We start from the raw sequence: 17,582 nt of genomic DNA on the forward strand, positions 1-17,582 counted from the left end.
TGCCTAAGCGACGACAGACCGACTAGAAGCAAGGGCTCATGCAGCTTATGCATAAAGGCGATATTTCAAGGGCAATTCGGTGAGTGGCCACTTCATAGGGGTGCACAGTCGGTGTGGTGAAGGATTAGTGATACTGTGTGTACAATCACTGGTGCTGAACATCAGAGGAGAAATCTTTTTGCTGGCTGTGACTGCACATCCTGTGGAGTTGGGACTAGTTTGCAATTGCAGGCTCTGAAGCACTGCAGGAACTGACTAATATACTTGCACACATACATTGTGTGTGCTGAAGCGCCGCTGAATGTATGATATAACGAACTGAGACGCACAGATTGGGCTATTATTATACATTTGATTTTGCAAGTTTTACGTTTACAGTGGCAGCTAGTGCATTAAAAGGATGCACAGAGTGACATGTTTTACATGATTTTATCTACATGATTTTATTTACTATTTATTCATGATTTGAGTAGATATATTTATTTCGTTATACTTTACACTAATTTATATATATATTTTAGCGCCGGGCGGGTGGTTGACGTTTTTTAGCATCAGTTACCTTTTACAATATTTGTTAGGGGCATAAACAAGGCTGAAAAATGTTGATTAAAATGGTTTATGAGGGGCCGAATTTTGTGGAGCCAATCTTATCCAGGGTCACCCCGAGGACGACAGAGTTCATTGTCACTGAAGTGCATAAACCGCAGGATTTGCTCGTAACTCACCCTGGCCATGCAAGCAGAGAACACGCGCATATGGTGAAATGGGTAAGTGGACCAATATGACCGCAACTCACTCCTTTTAGTTAATGTCCATGTTGAGGGATAGGCCCAGAAAGTTCCTAAACTCGGAAACCGTTATAGGTTTACAGCCAAATTGTCTATCAAGCGTCAAATATGGGTTTGCGGTGATAAATTGTCCAGCGTATGAATTGCTTTGGCACACAATAGATCTGTAAAGCTCTTACGTAAAAAACAGCTCATAAGAATCAAGGGGAGTAAAATTGGATGTTTCCACCTGAATTCTGGGTTGGGCAGTGAATGGGGGAAGTACGAGGGCTGCAGAATCTGTGGGCTGCCAATCAGGATTTGCCAGCGCATCAGGGAGGGCACTATGGGCTCTATGGGCCTGTCTTCGAATTCTCGGTGGCTGCGGGCCACTACTTGTGCTAGCCACTGCACCAGCTTGAACTGCACTTATGGGACTCGCCACGTCACTAAGTGATACTGCAGTGCTGGTTTCGCTATGACCAGGGTGTACTAGGCCGCTGGTGCTTGCCAGTTCACCAGAAATTTGAGTGGCACTAATACCGACACTCTGCTGCATACGAGCACCCTGCAATCTCTGCACCTCAGCAACTCCAGAATGGGGTCGGGTACGCCTGACCTTTGTAGGGACTACTCTGTAGTCGGAGCTATCTGTCAGGGAGCCACTGCTCTCTACAGGTTCCTATACTGACCCTGATTCTGCCAGTGAGACTTCCCCATCGCTCCCATCTGACATGGTCAGTATCCTGTGGGCCTCTTCACTAGTGTACCTCCGTTTGGACGTTTTGGCTAATTAATTTATAGGTACCTAGTGTGACTCACAGGTAAAAAGGCACCTGGTAGTCGAGGACTAATTGAATCGCTACAAAAAAAAAAACTGCTAGTGCTAGCAGAGATCATGCCTGACTCTGCTAACGCTGCGTTTTTGTTTTTTGTGTTTTTGGAAGTGACAGTAATCTATTGATTACTGCATTTGCCTGGGTGGGGTGGGGATGGGCTGGGCGGAAAAGCTAAACATAGGTGCTGGCAGGTGTCGTTGCCAATCCTGCTAACGCAGCCTTTTGGTGAACCCTAAACTATTGGGGAAGCTAGTATAGTTCTGATCAGGTCAAAGATATTGATCCGTTCAGATACTATACTAGTAATGGCGGTGTTAAGTGTGTGTATGTGTGTGTCACTGGCAAGCAAATGGTTAAATTATACTGTATTTCTAAATATGCGGCGGGGATCTGATGCTGCCCCAAACTGATGCTAAGTAGCATTAATGCTAACTAATGTCACCTGTGACACTAATAGTGATAATAGTGATTAGAAAAAAGATCTGTACACTATAAAAGTGACACTGTGACAGGGCAATGAAGGGGTTTACTGGGGTGTCAGTGGGTGATCAGGCGGTTAAATCTTTATTGGGGGGATGGCGGGTACCCTAAACCTATTTGGAACAGAAAACTAACGGTCGCTAGCGCTAAATGAACTCACAAGGCACACTATTACAGAAATCAGCAAAACCGCTATATACTATATATAGTGTGCACTGTGACAGGGGGTGAAGGGGTTAACTGGGGGTTGATCAGGGGGTTAAATGTGCCTATCTAGTGTGGTGTAATGTAGTGCTTGGTGTACTTACAGTTAGCTGCTCTCTCCTCTCAAGCTGGAACCGAAACTGGCTCCACGAGGGAAGAGAGCAGCTTTTCATGTGTCTGTGTTTCCAAAACACAGACATAGGTCGGTCTGCCATTGGTCAGACCCGTTCGCCAGGGCCAGGCCAAAAATCATTGGCCTTGACCTGATGACTGATCGGTTCTGTACCGAATCAGACCATCGTGGGGATGGAGGGCGTGCTCCCGTGCGCCCCGAGTCCCGTTTGCGAGCGATGTAGACCTACATCGGTTTGCCTAGGAGAGCCACACTGCAGCAGTAAAAAGGCGGCGGGTGGTCGGGAACCGGTTAAGAAGATCAGGAGCTGTGTCCGTCAATGAACGAAAGAGAAATATTGTTTTTTATTTTCAAAATTTATTTTCAAAAGTCTTTCTTTGTATGTAGCGCAAAAAATAAAAATGGCAGAGGTGATCAAACACCACTAAAAGAAAGCTCTATGGGTGGGAAAAAGAGGACAACAATTTTATTTGGGTACAGCGTCGCACAACGGCGCAATTGTCAGTTAAAATAATGCAGTGCCATATTGCAAAAAAAAAAAATGGCCTGGTCATGAACGGAGGTAAACCTTTCAGAGGGCAAGTGGTTAACATTCATTAGGGGTTCAAATCTCTCTCCACTCCATCCAAACTAAAAAAGGTTTTTCCTTTTAGTTATACAGTAAGATTTCACAGAGAGTCTTCCTTTAGTTTCAGATGTATTTTGTAATGAAAAGTCACCAGCAGCCACATCTAGGGTACTCAGCACTGATTTCCTATACAGGAAAACATATCTGCGCTAGCTATGGTTCTCCTGAAATCCTCAGCTGAATAAACCAACCAGCACAGAAATGGTTAATAGTAGCCTTGCTAGAGACCTGTGATTGGGTCAGGTCATCCTTGATTTTACCCAATCGCCGCGACTCTGTGAGAAAGCCAAAACAAGCCCATGCCGGCAGCGCTCTAGCCAATCAGCAGTGACAGAGTGGAGTGAGTGGCGGCTCTTCCTCCAACAGCGTTTCGGCTCCGAACAGGACTAGGCTCGGTGGGCGGGGCGCTAGATTAGGAAGTGAGCAGAGAGAGGTGAAGAGTGAAAGACAGCTTATCGGACCAATAGGAGTCTAGGCTGTCAGTGTGTTAGCCAATCGGCATTAAGCAGGTGTACAGAGGCGCTCTCTGGGAGTTCGGAGGAAGGTGTATGTTGTTGAGCGAGGCGAGGGAAGATGGCGGTGCCCGGAGTCTGGGTTCAGGTGTGCCTGTATATGTGGGTGCTGTGTGGTATCACAGCGGCGTCACTGGGGTTCCTGAACCTGGAGGAGCTGATGGAGATGAAGTACGGGATAGAGATCCTGTCTGAGCCGGTGATAAGAGGACAGGTAAGGGAGAGACGGGCCACCAGCTGTTACCTGACTATAGCAGACTGAGCAATTGCTGGTATCACCAGGGGAGCACCGAGACCCCTGACCCCCCAATATCATACACTGCTTCCTGGTGTCACATGGAGAGGACTGACATACAGCTCAGGCCCAGGCTCCTCACTATCACACCTGAGCTCCAGGTGTAGGTGTGTTTTTCATGTGACAGCATAGAGCAGACCATTCGCTTGAAAGAGCTGCCATACGTGCTGCAAACGTGTGCAAGAAGCTCCTGCCCCTTCTTTGGGCGCAGAGTTTGCGTCCTTTACTCAGTTTTTTTTTTTTTTTTGCGTGTAAATGTGTGATTGTGTCTTTAATGGCACCGCAAACGCAGCATGTGTTCTTCATACATTCAGTATATGTGTAGATGTGAATGGAACAGACGGTGGCTGGGTGGAGTTGTAGCGGCAGAGATGCAATGGGGTGTGAGCATTGGGAATAAAAAATTACCTAACACATGGCTGGCAGTGTTGGGTCATGAATGCTGTTAGTGGGGAGGGGTGTGGGAGTAGCGACCCACGGCTGGCAGTGTGTTGTGTGGGGGGGGGGGGGGCGTTTAGTAGGGACCAACGGTGTTGGGGAAGACGTAGCCACCCACGGCTGGCGGTGTTGGGGGAGCAGTAGCGACTGACGGCTGGCGGTGTTGGGGGAGCAGTAGCGACTGGCGGTGTTGGGGGAGCAGTAGGGACTGGCGGTGTTGGGGGAGCAGTAGCGACTGGCGGTGTTGGGGGAGCAGTAGGGACTGGCGGTGTTGGGGGAGCAGTAGCGACTGGCGGTGTTGGGGGAGCAGTAGCGACTGACGGCTGGCGGTGTTGGGGGAGCAGTAGCGACTGACGGCTGGCGGTGTTGGGGGAGCAGTAGCGACTGACAGCTGGCGGTGTTGGGGGAGCAGTAGCGACTGGCGGTGTTGGGGGAGCAGTAGCGACTGGCGGTGTTGGGGGAGCAGTAGCGACTGGCGGTGTTGGGGGAGCAGTAGCGGCTGGCGGCGTTGGGGGAGCAGTAGCGGCTGGCGGCGTTGGGGGAGCAGTAGCGGCTGGCGGTGTTGGGGGAGCAGTAGCGACTGGCGGTGTTGGGGGAGCAGTAGCGACTGGCGGTGTTGGGGGAGCAGTAGCGACTGGCGGTGTTGGGGGAGCAGTAGCGACTGGCGGTGTTGGGGGAGCAGTAGCGACTGATGGCTGGCGGTGTTGGGGGAGCAGTAGCGGCTGGCGGTGTTGGGGGAGCAGTAGCGGCTGGCGGTGTTGGGGGAGCAGTAGCGGCTGGCGGCGTTGGGGGAGCAGTAGCGACTGGCGGCGTTGGGGGAGCAGTAGCGACTCGCGGTGTTGGGGGAGCAGTAGCGACTGGCGGTGTTGGGGGAGCAGTAGCGACTGGCGGTGTTGGGGGAGCAGTAGCGACTGATGGCTGGCGGTGTTGGGGGAGCAGTAGCGACTGATGGCTGGCGGTGTTGGGGGAGCAGTAGCGACTGATGGCTGGCGGTGTTGGGGGAGCAGTAGCGACTGACGGCTGGCGGTGTTGGGGGAGCAGTAGCGACTGGCGGTGTTGGGGGAGCAGTAGCGACTGACGGCTGGCGGTGTTGGGGGAGCAGTAGCGACTGACGGCTGGCGGTGTTGGGGGAGCAGTAGCGACTGACGGCTGGCGGTGTTGGGGGAGCAGTAGCGACTGACGGCTGGCGGTGTTGGGGGAGCAGTAGCGACTGACGGCTGGCGGTGTTGGGGGAGCAGTAGCGACTGACAGGTGGCGGTGTTGGGGGAGCAGTAGCGGCTGGCGGTGTTGGGGGAGCAGTAGCGGCTGGCGGTGTTGGGGGAGCAGTAGCGACTGATGGCTGGCGGTGTTGGGGGAGCAGTAGCGACTGATGGCTGGCGGTGTTGGGGGAGCAGTAGCGACTGATGGCTGGCGGTGTTGGGGGAGCAGTAGCGACTGACAGCTGGCGGTGTTGGGGGAGCAGTAGCGACTGATGGCTGGGGGAGCAGTAGCGACTGATGGCTGGGGGAGCAGTAGCGACTGATGGCTGGGGGAGCAGTAGCGACTGATGGCTGGGGGAGCAGTAGCGACTGATGGCTGGCGGTGTTGGGGGAGCAGTAGCGACTGACGGCTGGCGGTGTTGGTGGAGCAGTAGCGACTGACGGCTGGCGGTGTTGGGGGAGCAGTAGCGACTGGCGGTGTTGGGGGAGCAGTAGCGACTGGCGGTGTTGAGGGAGCAGTAGCGACTGGCGGCGTTGGGGGAGCAGTAGCGACTGGCGGCGTTGGGGGAGCAGTAGCGACTGACGGCTGGCGGCGTTGGGGAAGCAGTAGCGACTGACGGCTGGCGGCGTTGGGGAAGCAGTAGCGACTGACGGCTGGCGGCGTTGGGGAAGCAGTAGCGACCCTTGGCTGGCGTTGGGGAAGCAGTAGCGACCCTTGACTGGCGTTGGGCAAGCAGTAGCGACCCTTGACTGGCGTTGGGCAAGCAGTAGCGACCCATGGCTGGCGTTGGGGAAGCAGTAGCGACCCATGGCTGGCGTTGGGGAAGCAGTAGCGACCCACGGCTGGCGTTGGGGAAGCAGTAGCGACCCATGGCTGACGTTGGGGAAGCAGTAGCGACCCACGGCTGGCGTTGGGGAAGCAGTAGCGACCCACGGCTGGCGTTGGGGAAGCAGTAGCGACCCACGGCTGGCGGTGTTGGGGAAGCAGTAGCGACCCATGGCTGGCGTTGGGGGAGCAGTAGCGACCCATGGCTGGCGTTGGGGGAGCAGTAGCGACCCACGGCTGGCGGTGTTGGGAGGGGGGGGTGTTAGTAGTGACCCATGGCTGGCGTTGGGGGAGCAGTAGTGACCCGTGGCTGCCAGTGTTGATGGGGGGGGGGGGGGGGCATTTGGGTAGCAGTAGCGACTGATGGCTGGCCGCGTTTGGGGAGCAGTAGCGACACATGGGTAGTGGTGTTGAGGGTGGGGGAGTGGGATTAGAGACCCATGGCTGGCGTTGGGGGAGCAGTAGTGACCCATGGCTGGTGGTGTTGAGGGGGGTCGTGGGAGTAGAGACCCAAGGCTGGCGGTGTTGGGGGAGCAGTAGCGACCTACGGCTGACGGTTTTGGAAGGGGTATGGGAGTGGTAACCCATGGCTGGCAGTGTTGAAGGGGGGGGAGGGTGCGTTTGGGGAGCAGTAGTGACTGATGGCTGGTGGCGTTTGGGGAGCAGTAGCGACACATGGCTAGCAGTGTTGATGGTGGGGGGTGTGAGAGTAGAGACCCGTGGCTGGCATTGGGGGAGCTGTAGCGAGCCATGGCTGGCGGTGTTGAGGGGGGATGTGTGTGGGAGTAGAGACCCGTGGTTGGCATTGGGGGAGCAGTAGCGAGCCATGGCTGGCGGTGTTGAGGGGGGTTGTGTGGGAGTAGAGACCCATGGCTGGCGTTTGAGCAGTAGTGAGCCATGGCTGGCCGTGTTGAGGGGGGTGTGGGAGTAGTGACCTACGGCTGGCGGTGTTGGGGGAGTAGTAGCCCCCCCCCCCCGCCGCCACCATGAATAGACCAGTAGGTTGGGTTTGCCACCATGATCTGTTTTTCTAGTCTGTCCCTAATTGACACCACAAACAATGGGGAAAAAAATACAAATCCCCCAGTGGCAGTTTCTTACAGTGTTTTTTTTTTTTTTTTTTTTTAATAATTTTTCTGATATTGTGCAACATAGTTTCTATAGAATTTTTTTTTCTTCTCATTAAGGTAGCTAACCGCACAAGTATGATCTTTAGTAGCAAACTACTTGGATAATTTTAATCTTGTGCTGTTATGTAGTTAAAGTGTAACTGTAAACATAAATTCATCTTTATTTCTATTATGTGCTGATGTCTAAACTTTTTTTTCTGTTAGTCATGAAATTGTATATGTTAGGGCTCTTTCACACGGGCGTTCAGTTTTTTATGCCCGATCAGTTCCTTTTTTTTTTTTGAAACAGACACGGATGACACTTGTGTCATCCGGTCCGTATGTCCGTTTTTCATCCCATCCGTTTGCGGATGAAAAACGGACATAATGTATGTCTATGTAAATACGGATGTCAGTGGATGACACCACTGACATCCGTTTTTGCGTCCGTTCTGTTTTTTGAACGGAAGAAAAAATAGGGTTCTCTTCCATTCAAAAGAACTGAACTGGCGAAAAACGGATGTCAGCGGATGGTCATCCGATGACATCCGTATTTACATAGAGATACATTATGTCAGTTTTTCATCCGCAAATGGATGGGATGAAAAACGGACATACGGAACGCCTGTGTGAAAGAGCCCTAATAGGGAGCCATATTTGCTCATTAAACAAGTAGGCCTATCAATTACTTTGAAAAGGAAAAAAATGGAGGCTTTGGATGGACTTTAGATGTAAACCATAATAATCAGTAGATCCAGGGATGGGATACAGACCTTGAAAGGTATATGTAAAGCTGTACCTCCCACTACTAAAGCTTTCCTATTGGACCTTCTTGGTGATAGCCTCAGCGACTGATAGTGAGGTGGGTGGAGCATGTATTAAAACGTGGTGATAACGTAAGAGGAAAACTTGTCATCCTATAACAGGAAGTATTTGAAGAAGGATCTTCATGGAAGGACCACCAGGTTTTGTAATAAAAGCTACAGATTTAAAAAGATTGATTGGGCAGATACTGTGAATGCTAAGGGCCCATTTAAACGGGTCCCTGTCGGTGCGTTTGATTAAAGTGCATTATGCCATGCAGTCATGTGTTGCATTATGGGCTAGCAAAGCACCAAATGGACTAAAAACTGGACATGCACCAATTTTTTTTCAGTAGTGCATGGTGGTGCGTTACTGGTGTGTTGTGATGTATATATTAAAAATGAATGCCCATAATGTACTTTGCATTTTTCCACATGACACTGAAGGGATGTGAACTGATGATAGCTGAGCATTTATTTTTCTTATCTGTCTGTAGCTTAGGTTGAAAGCATCTCTGTTGCTAAAATTAAAATTCCAGAAACAGTTTCCTGGACAGAGGAACAAAATATTTTTTTTTTTGTACTGTGCATGCCTCTGAAGCCACTCTAATCCAGAAAACAATGGCTTCTGGACTATCTTCAGAAACCATCACTTCTTGGAGAGCTGCACTGCACTTTGTGGTTCTTCCCACCAACCTCCACACCACTACCATGGCTTTTTATTTTGGGGGGGGTGGGGGGGGGAGAGATTTTTTTTTTTTTTGCATTCCACTTAAAGCAGTGTTTCTCAATGTTTTTCAGTCAAGGCACCCTTTAGAATTATGGACAGTCGCAAGACACCCCATTCTAAAATGTAAAAAACTATTCTAATAATAGTTTTACATTATGCAGCAATATCCACATATATAGGACACCAGCCGTTAGAGGTGATTATTTATCCAAAGCAAATACACTTTTGCACACTGGTACTGACTAGTATTCTAATGTTTCTCTTCAATTTCTCTCCATCAGTCAGCTAATGTCACCCCAGTGCTGAGGAAGAGAGGCAGAGGAGGGTCAAACAAGGAGGCAACTGACATCCACCTTAATAACTGATGACGTCATTGGTTGTTAAGATGCCAATGTCTAGAAAGTCGAAATGGGGCAAATTGAAAACCTGTGGCTTTGTGTAATTAAAAGGCAGGCTTCATCTACCTGCCGGATTGTATATCATTTTTGATTAATTTTAGGCATTTTGTCAAGGCACCCTGGTTGAAAAAGGCTGACTTAAAGTATTAAAACCAAAAAAACATGTTTTTATTAGGGTTTTGTTCCCTTTATATTTACCTGCTGGTCCAGCCAGTAAGTCATTTTAAACAAACCCAAGACCAAGGTGTCCACACAAAGTAGCAGTTGGAGGGTTGGGACAATCCGTTTACCACTGACTTGGGTGTTTTTACAATAGCCAGCTTTTATTTATTACATAAAACCTTTAGCGCCGGTTCACACTGGCGCGACGCTACTTTCAGGGGCGACCTCCGAGATCGCGGTGCGAGCAGCACGCCGCGACCTCGGAGCGGCCGCCACAGACTTCATAACATTGAAGTCTATGGCGGTCGCCTCCTAGTCGCCCCAAAGAAGCTCCGGACCCTTTTTCTAGGTCGTAGCGACTTGTGTCGCTCCTATTAGAACGGGTCCGTAGCTTCCCTATGGGAGGCGACCTGTGAGGCGACCAGGTCGCCTCACAGGTCGCCCTAGTGTGAACCGGGGCTTAGCCTAAAAGGGGGGAAAAAACAGTTTGCTGTAACTTAGTGTTAGCAGGAGTTTAACTTTAATTTGTTAGTTAAAGGGTAACTACACTTTTGTAGGGGGGAGGGGAGCAAATAAAGAAAACATAATATAGCATATACAACTGTGACTCAAGTCATTTTGTAATTGGATGTTAATAAAAATGACCTTTCCTTTTCAATCTGCACTCGCTGTAATGTTTTGAAAATGCAATAAATAAAACTGGTCAATGACCCACTTCCGCTATAGAAGCTTACCTTTTGCGAATAGGAAAATAAAAAAAACCTTTCACAAAATATGGGATTGGTGGATTGCCTGTCGTCTGACCCTTAGTCCCGGTTCACATTTGTGGGATGCGGGAACGCTGCGAATATACAGCGTGTTCCCGCATCGCATCCGCACCCCTGGCCGTTCACACTGCCATATGCGATACGCTGGGGGTGTCAATTAATAGTTAAGGACACCCCCAGATCAGATCGCAATGCGATCTGAAAGTTCATACATAATTGGATCACACTAGTGTGAACCACCGTGCGATCCGATTCTGCTGTGGACCAAAAAAAGATTCCTGTGCGTGTTGGGTGCGATTGCGGTGCGAATTCAGCTATACAAACTGTATGGCTGAATTTGCACCGCACAGAGATCGCATGTAATTTTAGGAGCAGTGCGCTCTGAGTTACATGCAATCTCTTGTCATCGCACAAATGTGAACCGGCACTTACTCCTGATTTGCCACAAGTATAAAAATGTGTTTATACATCACACTTTGACAAATGGCATACTTGCTTATGGTGAAACTAGGCAAAGTTGTGTACATTCTATGTAATCACTGACTGTAAACTGCACATAGGATAACCTTGCAGGGGAGAGGAGTGGAGAGAAATTGTTTGTTGATGGGGTTTTTTTTTTTTTTGTTTGTTTGTACATTGCACACTGCTTTGTGCTAGTGTTGTGTAATATGTTTTATAGAATTTAATAAACATATCTTTAAAAAAAAAAAAATGCAATAAAATATGGCTACCTGGAGGTGCTCTGTACACAGACTTTGTACAGACCACTCCCCAGAAACATAATTTCCTGCTTGTGTGATTGGCTCACTGATTTTCCCAGAAGTCTGCCTAAGATACAAGTCAGATTTCAGGCATCCCCTGCAGCAAAGATGTCATTTTTAATGAGAGACTTCCAATAGGAACACATCTAAAGCCCCGTACACACGTACTGATCGTCGGCCGAACGATCGGCCGTCTTTTGTCCAGGGCTGTCGTGTCTGTTGAAAACTGCAAAAGACTGCACACGAATTTTGTCGGCCAACAACAGCCGACTGCAGAAGTGATGTCATGTGATGGTTAACTTTCCTTGTCTTTTTTATTTTCTGAGCATGCCCAGTCTTGCTAATCTGCTGTCTGTCGGCCGAAATCTGTACTGACTGGCGAACAATCGGCTGTTCTGGTTACGGCCAACCAATATTTTTAAGTCTGCACGACAGATTCTGTTCGGCCGAAAATGCGCTGTCAGCTGTCGGAAGCATCATACTAACAAGCCTCCAATTGGCCGATCGGTCGGCGGCCGACAATCGGTACATGTGTACGGGGCTTAACCACTTAAGCCCCGGAGGATTTGGCTGCTAAAAGACCAGGGAGTATTTTGCGATTCGGCACTGCGTGATTTTAACGGACAATTGCGCGGTCGTGCGACGCTGTACCTAAACGAATTTGACGTCCTTTTTTTTCCCACAAACAGAGCTTTCTTTTGGTGGTATTTGATCACCTGTGCGATTTTTATTTTTTATTATTTTTTTTTTTTTTTTTTTTTATCATGCGCTATAAACAACAAAAGAGCGTCAATTTTGCAAAAATAACAATATTTTTCACTTTTTTTTTTTTTTGTATGAAATTCCCCCCAAAAAAAAGTAAAAATCAAAATTTAACATTTTCGGCCAATTTGTTTTATGCTACATATGTTGCAAAAGTTATCGCGTTTACTAACTAAGGGAAAGATTTCTGTCATTTTTGTTGTTTTTTTTTTTTTTAACGCGTAATGGCGGCGATTTGCATTTTTTTTTTTTGCGGTACTGCGACATTGGGGCGGACAGATCGGACCCTTGACTGACATTTTAGACACTTTTGGGGTTACCAGTGACATTTCTACAGTAATCAGTGATATATATATATATACACACACACACACTGTTACTGTAAAATTACACTGGCAGTGAAGGGGTTAACTTTATTTGAGAGTGAGGGGCTGTGTGTGTCCCTAGGGGCGTGATTCTACCTGTGATTGGCTGTGGCTTGAGCTGTAGGAACACTGATCAACGGTCCTACATAGTAGAACCGTATGATCAGTGTTTTTACACAGGGGAGAATGACAGGCGGCTTGTTTACACAGCCTGCCTTTCTCCCTCTCCCCCGACGATCGCAGAGTGACCGGCGGACATCGGGTCCGCCGGTCACACGCGCGGGGGGGGGGGGGGGTCCGTGACCGCACGGGAGCGCGCCGCCGTTGGCGCTCGCTCCCCAGAGCCTCACAGGCTAGTGACGTACTGATACGTCACTCTGCCTGTGTGGGGCTGACCGCCGCAGTATATGTACTTGCGGTGGTCGGCAAGCGGTTAAAGGGATGCAGGTCCAGCAGCTTTCCTCATTAGTGACTGCAGCTGATTGATAATTATGAAACCACTCCCATTAAGCTGGATACACACTATACAACTTTTGTTGTAGATTTCCTTTAAATTTACCTTCAACTATGTAGTGCAGGGGCCTGCTTGATTTCATACAAATTGAAAGTGTTTAGATTTGAACCCAAATTATCTGGTTTTGGTAAATCTAAAAGAAAAAACCTAAAGACAATTGTATGATGTGTATGGCCCATTAGACTCAGTTTCCCACATGGGCACAGAGGAACACAGTGATTTCTTCAGAATAACAAAAGGAATCTGCAACAAAGTTTGTTATAATTCTTGCAATGTACATAAATCCCCCGTGGGGGAATGTTGTTTTTTTTTTTTTTTTCCCCTCAACAAAAGTGAGTTACGGTTCTAAAATGTGCTGGGTTTACTAAGGGTTAATCTGATTGTAAACTCTCATTTGTTGTGTTTTTAAAAAAAAAAAAAAAAATAAAACCCCAGATCCTCCCTCTTCTCAGGAGGGAGGGACCAGGAGTGAGGAACCCATCGAGTTCCCTCACAGCCAGCAGCTTGCTATGGTGGCACCCGAGCCGAGCTGCAGCTCCGCGTGTCCATTCAGACACGGAGCTGCCATTTGGCTCTGCCTCCTCTTTCTTGATTGGCTCACTGACTTTGACAGCCACAGGAACCAATGGCGCCACGGCTGTATCTCAGCCAATCGGTAGGGGGAGTCCCGGTCGGTAGATGGACTTGTGGACATTGCTGGACAGAAAGGGGGCAGAGGTAAGTTTTAGGGGGTGTTGGGGAGGCTGCTGCATACAGAAGGCTTTTTATCCTAATGAATAGAATGCATTAGGATGAAAAAACTTCTGCATTTACAACTCCCTTTAAGTCCTATGAGATGCATGCCAACTCTTAGATTTTTCTTTCATTTGCAATTGAAAGTTTTACAAAGCTCTGGGAATATAGCTATACTCTCACAGGCATGATGCTGTTTTTTTCACACAACAGCAGCTCTGCCTGCCCCTCCTCTGCTGTTCATTCACGGAAGGCTTTGTTTATGGGTTATAGCAAAAAAAGGAGATGACCGCACTCCGATGTAAATCAAAAATTGGAGTAAAATTTATTCCACATCAAACAAATAGGCAAACTGGAACAACACACTGTGGATGCAGGACACAAAGGCAGACGCGTTTCACGACTTAGGGATGTCGCTAAGGCTGGCCATACACTATACAATTTTCTTGTTCAACTTTCCTTTAGATTTACCAAAACCATGTAATATAGGGTCAAACCTAAACACTTTCAATTTGTATGCGGTCAGGCAGGCCCTTGCACTACATAGTTTAAGGTAAATCTAAAGGAAATTGAATAAGAAAATTGTATAGTGTATGGCCAGCCTTACTCATTGCCAGCTCCATTCTGTGTGTGCAGCTACCACAGATAAACCCATACAAGCAGCTGTAAACATTCAGGTTCATTGATTGATTATCTGAATAGGTGTCGGCTACAAGTCTGTGGATTTAAAGTGCACAAACAGAATGGCCCCAAACGAAAACAAATACAAATTCAAATACACAATAATAGTGATATATGTACAAAAATACATCAATGACAAAATATTCATTTAAGACAAAAAATGTGCATTTGTGTTGAACAAAACTCAGTATTATTAAAAATACATAAATGTAATCGTGCTAAAATAAACCTGTATACAATATATGTATATGTATACTTATGTGAACTGTGAAATATTCAATATACAAAAAACATATATTCAATAGTGTGAGTATGTATCAACAGATCGATACTCGATCAGAAAAGTTTTCTAACCGATGTAAATAAATCCCCAATATAATGATATAAGAAACGAAGTACGTGTACCCTGTTGGAAAAAACATGTGAAAAAATATATATATATGGTACTGGGTAGACTTCGTACATGAAAACACTGTTTAAAGTGAAAAATTATTGAAAAAGTGTATATATATATATTCAAAAGAGGAAAAATTATATATATTGAAAAAATATATATATGTGAAAATTTTTTTTATAGAAAATTCATGGAATGTGTATAAGAAATAATTAAACAAATAAATGTGTATATATAGTGATTAAAAATATCATGTTTTGAACTGATTAGATGTAAAATATACATACACATATATATATCATGTTCCAGTATTTCACAATTATAAAGACCACATAGAATATCTTGCGTATTAACACAAGATATACTCTTTCAATTCATTCCACAAACAGTGTTTAAAACCATAATAAAGAATAGATAGAACTCACAGAGTTACAAATGTTATTGGAGCTAATTAGCAACCCAAACATATATGATTCTGTGAGAGGGGGAAGGGGATAGAAACCGGGGAAGGTTGGCCCATTAGATTAGATAGCTGACTGCTATCCAATCCATTTAACCCATAATTGGATGGCCAAAAAACCCCCAGATATTTAGAATCGGTTTGTGTATGGGAAATAGTATAGAGAAACATCCAATTTAATCCAATTCTGGCAAAAACACAGATTCTAAATAGAACCATAAAATATATCAATATATAGATAGTTTCTAAACATAACTAGTCAGATTATAGATTATGGATGAAAAAAGTTATAATGTTTCTATATGCTCAATTATTGAAAAATATGTATTGAAAAAGCTACTATTTCCCATTCCACAAGGGGAAAAAAGGAAAAGATTATAAAATAATCTTCTTGGACGAACCTATATTAGAGTAGAAACAGACTGGTTGGCTAATTGTATTGAAAATATATATATGTTCAATTATGTGTTAAATTTATTATACTGAAGAACATATCCATACAATATAAGCCTGTCATATACATATATACATCTAATCAGTTCAAAACATGATATTTTTAATCACTATATATACACATTTATTTGTTTAATTATTTCTTATACACATTCCATGAATTTTCTATAAAAATTTTTCACATATATATATATATATATATATATATATATATATATATATATATATATATATATTTTCAATATATATAATTTTTCCTCTTTTGAATATATATATATATATATATATATATATATATATACACTTTTTCAATAATTTTTCACTTTAAACAGTGTTTTCATGTACGAAGTCTACCCAGTACCATATATATATATATATATTTTTTCACATGTTTTTTCCAACAGGGTACACGTACTTCGTTTCTTATATCATTATATTGGGGATTTATTTACATCGGTTAGAAAACTTTTCTGATCGAGTATCGATCTGTTGATACATACTCACACTATTGAATATATGTTTTTTGTATATTGAATATTTCACAGTTCACATAAGTATACATATACATATATTGTATACAGGTTTATTTTAGCACGATTACATTTATGTATTTTTAATAATACTGAGTTTTGTTCAACACAAATGCACATTTTTTGTCTTAAATGAATATTTTGTCATTGATGTATTTTTGTACATATATCACTATTATTGTGTATTTGAATTTGTATTTGTTTTCGTTTGGGGCCATTCTGTTTGTGCACTTTAAATCCACAGACTTGTAGCCGACACCTATTCAGATAATCAATCAATCAATGAACCTGAATGTTTACAGCTGCTTGTATGGGTTTATCTGTGGTAGCTGCACACACAGAATGGAGCTGGCAATGAGTAAGCGACATCCCTAAGTCGTGAAACGCGTCTGCCTTTGTGTCCTGCATCCACAGTGTGTTGTTCCAGTTTGCCTATTTGTTTGATGTGGAATAAATTTTACTCCAATTTTTGATTTACATCGGAGTGCGGTCATCTCCTTTTTTTGCTATATGTGATTCCGGATTGACGGATCCGACCAGCACCTGACATCCAGCCCACCTGGAGCGGTCTTTTCCCAATTGGATTTCAGCTATCTCTTTGTTTATGGGTTCACATAATACAAAGTGCTCTGTGATTGGGCTGGAAGAGGGGAAGTGGGTAGAACTGCATGTGACTTCTTATACTGGAGCTGAGACCAGAAGGTTCAGCATTGAAGTGGGTGAAATTGGAACAATTGCTATGCTCCCAGAACTCCGTAAAACCTTTAGGCTCCGTTCACATCTTGGGGCCCCTGATCGTGGGTAGAATTGCCGCGATTCTGCCCGCGATCCCGAATCAAGGCAAATCGCAGGATGCCCGTGTGATCCTCGTCACTTTCATTGGAACCCCAATCGTGGTGCGATTTTTTGACATCTGACAAATAGCAGTAAAATATGCAAAAAAGTACAAGAACATCTTTTGGGTGACGTGTCCTGCGATCTGTTTGCCTGATTTTTCTGCGATTTGTTGGCAACAATCATTTGGGGTGCCATTGGAAGTGACGGGGATCACATGGGCATCCCGTGATTTGAAATCATGGCGATTCTGCCTGTGATCTGGGACACCAAGATGTGAACGGAGCTTTAGTTGTAAATTAGAGAGAAGTTCATGAAGTGGCATGCACCTTGTTGGACTTAACCTAAGGAATTCTGTCAGATTTTAGACTGGCTAGATTTCTGGAGTTGAACTTTAAGGATTTATATAAAATGTTTGGGTTTATTACTGTTTTCAGGCTGGAGGTGGCCTTTTTAGGTGTGCTTTTTATTTTAGCCTTATACAGTAAGATTTGATCATTTGGAAATAAATATGGAGACACTTGGATGAGCCTTCTTTCAACTTGCAAGCAAATCAGATATTCAGTGCTCGCCCAGCAATTGCACATTACCGCTTAGAATGCATGGATGTCAAAAGCAGGATCTGAAGTCTACAAGTGTAATCATTCATATCAAGTATATGGTGATATTGTTACACCAGCAAACTGTCTTCTGTCCAGCTTTAAGGCTTACGTATGTTAGTGTTCTATAAATTCTTTTCAACATATGCATTGTTAATGTCAACAGATTCTGAAAGTATGGTGTGCGTTTACTTTTCTGTTCGTATA

General features: G+C 45.4%; 1 protein-coding gene across 1 annotated transcript in view; it reads left to right on the plus strand.

The window, feature by feature from the left end:
- Nucleotides 1-3,566: 3,566 nt before the first annotated feature.
- OS9 (OS9 endoplasmic reticulum lectin) overlaps nucleotides 3,567-17,582 on the plus strand; it is a 160,024-nt gene continuing 146,008 nt past the window's right edge. The window contains exon 1 of the mRNA XM_082246758.1: nucleotides 3,567-3,777. Coding sequence (XP_082102884.1) covers nucleotides 3,625-3,777 — 153 coding nt within the window. The 5' untranslated portion in view covers nucleotides 3,567-3,624. The remainder of the gene's footprint in view (nucleotides 3,778-17,582) is intronic.

Source organism: Pelophylax lessonae (assembly GCF_965119305.1).
Source record: "Pelophylax lessonae genome assembly, chromosome: 2".
Lineage (NCBI taxonomy): Eukaryota > Metazoa > Chordata > Amphibia > Anura > Ranidae > Pelophylax > Pelophylax lessonae.